Genomic DNA, 9,427 nt, shown 5'->3' with positions numbered 1-9,427 from the left:
TGATCCTCCTGGTACTAACTCTGCCTCTTTGCTATGTATTCACTGCCCCTCAGCTGCAACTCTGATCACTCACTCAATTTCCTCCGCAAACCCTGCCCCAGAAAATCAAGTTCTTGATCTCTCTCGGTGTGTTCTCCCACTGACCCTCAAGCCTCCTCTTATACTTTTCTCATTGGTCCATCAACGACTAAGATTAGATTTGGCTTGATCCATGACTTTTGGACCATTCTAACCTAGTTTTATATTAATACCCATTAATATTTTATTTTTCCCAAGTTTAGGCTTAGGAACTCCATTAAAAATATTAATTTTTTAATATCTCCCAAACCAGTTAGATTCTGCCCAAACCATTTCTAGGTCTTGGAGATCACATGTGCTTTAGCCTCTCCACCAATTTTCGTGGCTAGAGAACATTTGATGCTACCCCAAATCAACAGTTTTGATTTGATGATAACTTGATGAATGGAAGATAAAAGAAGAACATAAAGAAAGTCAATAAGACAACAATAATATCACAAGTAATTATCAATATAAGAAAATATTTTTTCCTTTCTGATTTTCTAACATTTAGGACCTAAAAGAAATAATTGTTTATTCTAAAGGGTTGAGAAGCTAAAACCCTAAGTCTCAAGGTTTCCTAAGTGACCGAAGAGAGGATAAATAGAGGAGAGCCAAGGAGAGGCTCATTGTGTGCAATAGAGATGTGACCTCTCTTGTGCTAAGAGTGCCCTATGAGGGTCGAGTTCTGCTCATGAGGTCGAGTTTATCCTTGGAGAAGGCCACAACTCTTGTTCTATGAGGCAAGTCTAAGATTAGCAAGAGGACGGAGGTTTTGGAGAGCTGAGATCTAGTTGAAGTTGTTTAGGGCATGATCTAGGCCAAGAAACAAATCCGTCCACGCTGCTGAAGGAGGTCGAGGTCCTGAGCCGTTGTGAACATTAGTCTAAGAAAGGGCCGAGAGAAGAGCTAACATCCATAGCAATCATCTCAAGGAACGACAAGCCTAGAGGAGGAACCGCAACCTGAAGAGAACACATTGAAGAGGTCTATTTCTGTGTTTGACAGAGGGTTTTTGTCTAAGAGGAAGGAGGCCTAAGTCTGTCCCTAGCCGAGGGTTCCATGCATCTCTGTCTGTTGGAATAGATGGCCGAAAATTTTTGTGTTGTCTGGCCAGAGAAAAGGGTGTATTGGCACTTGATTAGAGTTTGTTATGCATTGGTAAAGGAGGGTCGTAACCTTAAGGAAGGTGATGTTAACCCTCAGATTGTACACAGGCAGGGCCAAGGTGGATTAAGTAGCAGCCAAGCCCTTGTGGAGGTCAACTGAGATATTTTGGTGGTGAATGCAGGTAAGAGGAGGTTGTTGTTGCTTGGTCGCAGAAGAAAAGGGTTTTTGAGGTGGCCACAAACATAGTTTTAGAGGGAAGATAAGCCTCGGGGTTTGTAGGAGCCAGTAAAGGTACCTCAGAACCAAGCAAGGTCAACGATGGTTAAATTAGGTGGTTGTTCCAAGGAGAAAGGGTTGTTGAGTATTGTTTATGAAGGTTGTTCACAAATGAAATTGTGAACAATGAGTTTTCGAGGGCTAATGTATAGTCATCTAGAAGGATTTAGTGATTGTGAGTGCTTAAGTGATTTGGGGCTAATCATACAATGATCTTAATGGATCAAGATCTCTGTGAGTAGTTGAGTGTTTTGAGGCTAAGTATACAATGCATTTGAAGGAGCAAATACTCTGTGAGCAGCTGATGGACAAGAGTATAAGGAGGTATTTCTATGTGGTTAAAGGAGGCAAAGGACCCACCAAGTGTTAAGGAAAATGAGGAATGAAAGCGCTTAAGGAGAAGGGCTTCTCCAACAAATTATGTTTTTTTCTTGTCTTCTTATTGGGCAGATTTCAGATTTGAAGAAGCGGATTGCAAGCCTTAGTTTTGTATGCTATGTATACTAGCTATACTAGTGATCGAGGGCCATGATCCCTGGTATAGAAGCCTCATGATTATTTTATTGATGGATTCATAAAATAATCGAGATTTGGGCTCAAATCTCTATGTACGTAATGGATTTTACTGCTGAAGATTTCTGCTGTCCAAGTGCTTGTAAGTTGAGGGTTCCTAGTGTGTTTGTGTGCGTGATTAGCCTCATACCAAATCTAGGGCCTAAGGAAAATTCAACATTACCAACTGCTTCAATCTGAATGAAGTGCATCGATTATGTAGAAATAGGATAAACCCTGAAGTCCATGATTATGCAAAAATATAGGATAAACCCTAGAAGGTGTTCTATAGGATATATCTTTGAAAGCTAATTGACATGCATGTTGCTTTAAAGCTAGGGATCGTGGCAGCTAATCTTTAACACTCTTTGATCTCGGCTTTCCATTTCTCTTCCTAAGTGAGATACATTGAAAACTACCTTTGTTTTAGATTCTCAACGACTTGGCAATGACTCTCCTTATTGATGGTTCCTAAGTCAAAGAGTTCACCCTTAGTTCCCCACTATGGCAAGCTGGGTATTAACTAAATGAAAGCATAAGTATTGGTCATGAAGTCATCAAGGATAGCACTAATGGCTTGCTGGACCTCCTTTACACATTCCTCTGAATAACTATGCGCCTTGGGTTTTGGGTCCTTCTCTTGATCCATGGCATCTAATAAGGTCCCTAAATTGCTAAGTTTGGGTTTATTCTTCTGAAGCTTGCTTTTAATATTTCAATTCTACAACATTAGTCTTTTATTCTGTTTAAGTAAGGCTTGATAGCTGAGGCTACAGAATCAAATGGCTTCGATCCTTGATGTAGCTTACAACTTTAATCTTTAACTTTCCTTGTTTGGCTCAACCCTGCTACTTCTAGTCCTAGAATGAGATTTGAGTGTTGGAATTTCTTAGTCATTTAACCTTAAAATCGAGCTTGTGGTATTGGGGACATTAATTCAAGTGAATGAAATATCCATACTGAATTGTCATGCGGTCATAAGGGTTTCTGAAATGAATACTCTCTGAACCCTTCTTCAAATTGCTCCTTTGCCTAACCTAAGGTTTGGTTAGATACCTCATCCAAACCTGGAGAATGCTCCTCATCGTTATACTGAAGTTGTTGCTGGTTGGAAGAGGTTATTTCTTGGTCTTTGACACTCTCCATAGCCTTAGCTTTAGACGATATTGGTTCCGAGCAGTCTCTATACCAAGGCTTGTGGCCTCCTCTTCTTTCGACACATTCAGTTGCTCTGATGCCATCATTCCATAGTGATGCACTAAAGTTGGAGCCAAAATGGATGCTTGTAATTACTTTTGAGCTAATTGGCCTTTTGGTGACAGAACCCTAGCACGTGGCTTAATTGTAATTCCCTTAGAAAACACCTCCCATGGAATGTCAAGTCAGTTTAATTCTGTTGAGACTAACATCTTTATCAAACCTCGGTGATATAACCCTAACTTGGGCTTTCACCATTTTCTCATAGTCAAAGCCATCTTTGTCAAACTTTTAAGAAAGTAATAGGGCATGTTAAGCAACTTACCCTCCTTCAGATGCATTAAAATTCTAATATGGTTGTGGTAAACAATACTAAACTTTTCCTCGTAGGTAATGAAGTAACCGCCGACCCAAACGTCTTTGAGATTCTGGAGATTACATCCTGGAAGATTTGTGTGGAAGGGTAAGTGTGGTGCTGCAAGTTGCTATGAACTGGATCTTGCATTTGCAGGGCCATTGCAATGGTATAAAATTGGTTACACCATTACTGCTCGATTGGGCTGATGCCCTTTTTTGTGTTCGGCTGCAATCATGTGAAGAACACCGAGCATCATCTGCAAGAGTCTACTGATGATGCAGGACCCTAGAAGATGCAGATAAAAACCCTCGAGAGATGTCTAGGAATATAACTGATAATTCTTCACGATGTCCTGGAGGCATCGTCACACTTCATAGGTCGAGTCAACAGTATTTATTGAAAATCATTCTTTGTAAATGCATCTTAATCTATCATAACAAGACAAGCAACCTCTTTACGCATTCTAATTTATCCATGCAAGGAACGAAAGAGAAAATATCAAACTGTTATTACCTTGAACAAAGCTATAACAAGGATATGGAAACGACTCAGTTTTTATAATAAAAAGGAGGCAAGAGAACATTTTCTTGGTAAAAAGAGGCGTTGTCTATAAGTGAGACTTTTTGAAAAGTTTTCCGGTTTATTTTCTGATTTAATTTGTCTAGAATCTGACAGGGATTCATTGAAATCACAAGTTTTCTGGGTGAACTTTTCACAATCAAAGTACCCCGTGGTTTTTCAGAGTGCTGAATCCATATATGCAGTCAAAAAACTAGTTTAAACAGCATAAATCAAGATTTGAGCACATTTTTTTCGCCAGATTCTGGCCACAAATCCACCAGAAACTCCAAAAAGTCTCACCTATAGACAATTCCATAAAAATATGTCAAAATGATGGTTTGTCAATGACTTCTGGGGCTGACTTTGTACAATTTACAACCTCCTTCCTTGGGGGCAAGGTGGTATTTCAACTGGGTAACCTCTCTTACTATGGTCTACCCACACAACTTACAAGTCACTCTCTGCCAGTTTCTCCCATCTTCAGATTACTCCATACTACCAAAATAGTTCGAAAACCTTCAGAATAATGGAAAGACAATATCCAACTTCTAACCTAGAGCCAAAAAGGGAAAAAATGAATATGAAAGAGTACCGATAAAAAAACAGATCACTGGTTAGAAAAATGACCCATGATGATGATAAGAGGCAAGCAACATGCACTTTGAAGACCCTTGCTTAAGCTTCAAAAAAAAATGTAAAATGGATTTTTAACAAATACCTAGGAATATTGAAACAGTAGGTAGATAAAATTCATCCCCACTCCAAGGAAAAAGCTTTGATGGCAATTAGATTGATTGTTTGGCCCTCCTAAGATTGATTATTGACAAAGATAAACTCCTTCCCTCTCAATTCCCAACTGTTGCAAAGAGAAATAACCCAAAAAAAAAAAAATGGAAATCACCATTTTACGAGGGGTTTCACATTGCCTAACAATTTTTGCTGAACCTGGCACAAATTATAAGGAAAATTTTTGATTTTTTTCAATTTTTCATAAAACCACTGATTTGTCCTTGCCAATTTCTCGATCTGCTGTTCACTTCCTGATTTTTGCGATCTTGCAAAACACACAACGATTTTTCAACTAGGGTATACACATCTCGTGTAATTGGTGTCTCAATTCTTGTTAGGTAGTGAATATCCATCGTTACAAAGTAAGCATCGGTCTCTGGCCCAATATCAATTTTTTTCGGATAGACAGGTAGAGAAGTATTTATCTCATAGAAACGAATTCCAAGACGCATAGATGTTAGGCATATCTGGCTTATTTTCATTGGCATAATAACTGAGGTGCTATAGAGTATTCCCTAGCACAGCACATAGGAGTAGAGGGGAAGACTGCGAAATCAAGCATATTTATGCCACTTTTTTAATAGGACTTGCTATCAAACTCCTTTAAAATTTCCCGTTGGGGGACAAACGTTGTGTAATCAAGCCGGCCTGTTCATTGCCATTTGGTAAATTGTAATATAACATCTATTTTTCCCACGGAAAAAGAAAGAAAAATACTAAAAGAAATCAAATTTCATTGCAACCTTCATGTCCTTATCTCCACGATAATCATTAAAAGAAGATTTCATTTCTCCAAATTATCAAATTACAGGCCTCTGAACTTCAGCGAATTGCAACCCAGTCTTTGAGAACTCACAGATCTAGGCTTTTCCATTCTAAAATGGACCAATCAAGAAAGATGGAGGACGATGCTACAGGAAATATTTTTTCAAGTACTGGACCAAAGAACTTTTGCATAAGACCCGGCCTTGCTTTTAACTATAGAGAGACTCAAAAGAAGACGGGTTGAAGAGGATAATAAAGTCGTATGAATTCGGAAATTTCAGGGCATCTGGAAAGTTTTCTCTTCCTTTAAATCCAAGTTGCTTGGGTGTCTGGTCCTAAATAGTGACCCAACAATCAAATATAGACTTCATCACACAGGAAGCACGGATGGTTGTTGAATGATCTGTCAAAAAATAGCGACAGTCAGGCATGATTTGTGGGAATGGAAGGTAGCTCGAATCCTCTAAAAGTGAGGTTTCTGGAATATCGCATTTTGTTTGTTGCCCCTCTCCATTAGAAATGGGGGTCATTTTTGGACACAGATGGATGATTAGGCAGGTGGGTAGGAACATCTAGGACAACAGAAGCTTGAACTGCCATTTCTTTCTTGAGGGAAAGGAGATGCCAGACTATTCTTAATGGAAAGTGCACTCTGCTTTACATTGGTGAATTCATAAATTTCACATCTGATATTTCAATATAGTCATTACGGAAGATATTGACTTTCTTGAAATTGAAGCCAAAGTGAATATTTGCCTATACAGGGCCGGCTATTCCGCATGTTCATGCCTTGGCTAACTGAAACATGATTATATGATTGATTATGTGGATTAATAAGATATAAGATACGCTTTTAAGGAAATAAACAAAAATTACTTTTACAACCAAAAGAAAGTTGTGATCTTGGTCCTTCAACATCAAGGCAGATTAAACTAGATTACTTGAATCAAGCAGCCAACAATATTTTCCAAGCTCAGCTGAGTTGTTACAAATTCTTTCCTCTAGTAACAAGATTAGCAACAAAGATAAATTGCTCTAAAGTTTAAAGCAACTGTACAAAAGAGCAAGGTACTAATTCTTGTACCTAGATCCAGTCCTTACATCATATTGGAGTCATTCTTGTCTATCATGACAACTCAAAGAGACATGAAAGTTATAAATGTTATTTGCTAGGATGTATAGATGTAAAAGAAAAAGCACAAACGCATACGTAAGAACACTTTTAGGAGACTTTTCAGTTTTGTCTGAATGCAATGTACTCTGCAATACCCAACAACGGTGCCGCCTTCTTTGGGTCGAAGCAAGATAAATCTTCCTTAGCTCTGCCCAACAACTCGACAGCAAATTGCTTTGCTTTCTCTAAACCCATCAGCTTGGGATAAGTGGCCTTGTCGGTAATCAAATCCTTTCCTGCAGTTTTGCCCAATTCTTTTGATGATTTCGTGACATCGAGTATGTCATCGACAACCTGAAACAGAAGCCCCACGCTACGGGCATACCTTTTAATTCTCTCAATCTCATTCTCTGAAGCACCACTGATGATGGCCCCACACACAACTGAGCACTCCAAGAGCACTGCAGTCTTATGAATGTGAATCCATTCCAGAGTGGCAAGGTCTACAGAAGAGTTCCCCTCGCACGAAATATCAGCAACCTGCCCACCCACGAGCCCTTGAGAGCCTATTGTTCTACCCAATTCAGATACCACCCTCAAAATCCGATCACTCCCCACTGTTTTGCTTGTGGACACTGCAATGTGCTCAAAGGCAAATGAAAGAAGTGCATCCCCTGCAAGAAGAGCAGTGCCTTCCCCGAAGACCTTATGGTTTGTAGGCTTACCTCGGCGCAAATCATCATTGTCCATGCAAGGCAAGTCATCATGAATCAAAGACATTGTGTGGATCATCTCCATTGCACAGGCAGTTGGCATGGCGAGCTCCTCGGTCCCTCCCACAAGCTCACAAGCTGCAATGCACAGAACAGGACGAACCCGCTTCCCTCCTGCTAGAAGAGAATACCTCATAGCTTCATGTATTTTTTCAGGATAACGAAGAGGGACAGCCCTTTCCAGTGCCTCATTCACTGAGATTGCCTTGGATTGCAGGTACTCCTTGAAATCAAATTGGACGACCGCCCTTGCTTTCTCACGCAGATTGGCCAACTGGTCAATTGTGCTTGAGCATCTACATGATGATACCAGTTTTGTATATGCAGATAACTCCCTCTTTCCTTGGAATCCATTAGAAGACCACAATGAGGTTGAGAATCCATGAAAATGTCTTGATGGGATAGGAACCCTCTTCAAACTACATTCTTCAGTAGCAATATTCATCAAATGCAGGCCATGGTAGCTAGCTGCCATACCACTGTAAGCCATATCTTTGTTATATTTCTCTTTGATTGTTTCCTGCAATCAACTCGAACAGAAGCAGAAAATTCAAGCTGGGACATATATAGAATTCGAATGCATTAGAAAACTACATGCTTTTTTCACATTTATATGAATTCAAATAAGTTTGCAAATTAAATCAGAGAAAAATCTAATTGCATGTAGCAACCAACTGCTTACACAGGCACCTGATTCTGATGTAGAATAACAGTAGCTGACCTTGTGACACTAGTAATGATTGTTGCATGGAACACCACACGTACACATACCTTTCATGTACCTTAAGACAGTATCTGCATCCCCGGGGATCCGGTTGCCTGTTTCTCATCGTTGGTCTTTTGTGGTTTGCTTTTAAAGAGGCTTGGGACAGAATGCCCCTCACAAACGACAAACGCTGCCGATACCAATTGAACCCAGGATGCAAAAAATTTATTAAGACTATTCTTCTTTGTAAATTTTCCAGAATTTAGCTGACGTGGGAGTACTTTAACAACCAGCCACATTCATTAATCTTGTTTTGTAAGTTTGGTATCTACAGCATTTGTCGTTTGTGAGAAGAAATTATATCCCACGTACGCTGTGAATCTAAATTACCAATACCTCAATAAAGAGAATTCAGCACCCTCGAAATGGTAATTAAAAATATTTATAGATAGCTATTAGTGGAGGTTGTTGACAGTGTAGGAATCGATTCTTCCTAATTAGGTGTATCGTACATCTAGGCTTTCAATTCTCAGGACTTTTAACAAGGGAAGGTCGGCGATTTATTGACGAGTCAGCCTGTCAGACGTATAATGAGAACAAAGAAACACGAATATTCTGTAAAGTAGGGGAGTGAATATGCGTCAGCTTGTCATACGTATGACTACAATGAAAACGAAATTATGAATTTTTAGCTAAATAGATTTATGTTTAAATTTTTATTTTATTAATTAAAATAATTTAATTTCATATTTTATTAATAAAACAAACTCTGGTCCATTGCATTCCAAATACAGACTTTTCTTTGTCATTAAAAATATTCCAGAAATATATTATAATAAAAACATATTTAAATGTTCAAGAAGTATATTATGATAAATATATAGAAATAAACTTACAATATAATTAAAATTATTAATAGTCAAAAATATATTATAATAAATATATATTAATATTCAAAAAAAAATATTTTATAAATGTATTTTAAATTATTATAATATTATGTATCCTATGAGGATGGAATCTTAAGTATACAACTCGATTGCATGCCCACTCCATTTTATGTTTACAAGTTAATTAAAAACTCACCTGACCCCACTCGTACTCTTTTATATGTACAACTAAATAAAGACCCCATCTATACCCTTCTATTGGTACAACTTAATAAATGC

General features: G+C 38.5%; 1 protein-coding gene across 3 annotated transcripts; it reads right to left on the bottom strand.

The window, feature by feature from the left end:
- Positions 1–6,643: 6,643 nt before the first annotated feature.
- Positions 6,644–8,476, bottom strand: LOC149173099 (geranylgeranyl pyrophosphate synthase, chloroplastic-like). Of its 3 annotated transcripts, none has more exons than XM_089424492.1 (2): positions 8,324–8,476; positions 6,644–8,072 (listed from the first exon to the last, which is right to left on the bottom strand). In XM_089424492.1, exon 2 carries the CDS (start codon positions 8,040–8,042, stop codon positions 6,900–6,902), a length of 1,143 nt encoding a protein of 380 aa, XP_089280618.1. In that variant the 5' UTR covers positions 8,043–8,072; positions 8,324–8,476; the 3' UTR covers positions 6,644–6,899. The 3 variants fall into 3 exon arrangements, with proteins under 3 accessions (XP_089280618.1, XP_089280619.1, XP_089280620.1); XM_089424493.1 differs by having other exon boundaries at positions 8,243–8,391; XM_089424494.1 differs by having other exon boundaries at positions 8,235–8,386.
- Between the last annotated feature and the right edge of the window lie 951 nt (positions 8,477–9,427).

The sequence above is a fragment of the Pinus tabuliformis genome, chromosome 4_2, assembly GCF_031772625.1.
Source record: "Pinus tabuliformis cultivar Carrire ecotype Pingquan chromosome 4_2, CPIR1, whole genome shotgun sequence".
Lineage (NCBI taxonomy): Eukaryota > Viridiplantae > Streptophyta > Pinopsida > Pinales > Pinaceae > Pinus > Pinus tabuliformis.
Note: the sequence above shows the minus strand (reverse complement) of the source record. Positions and strands in the feature narration are given on the sequence as shown.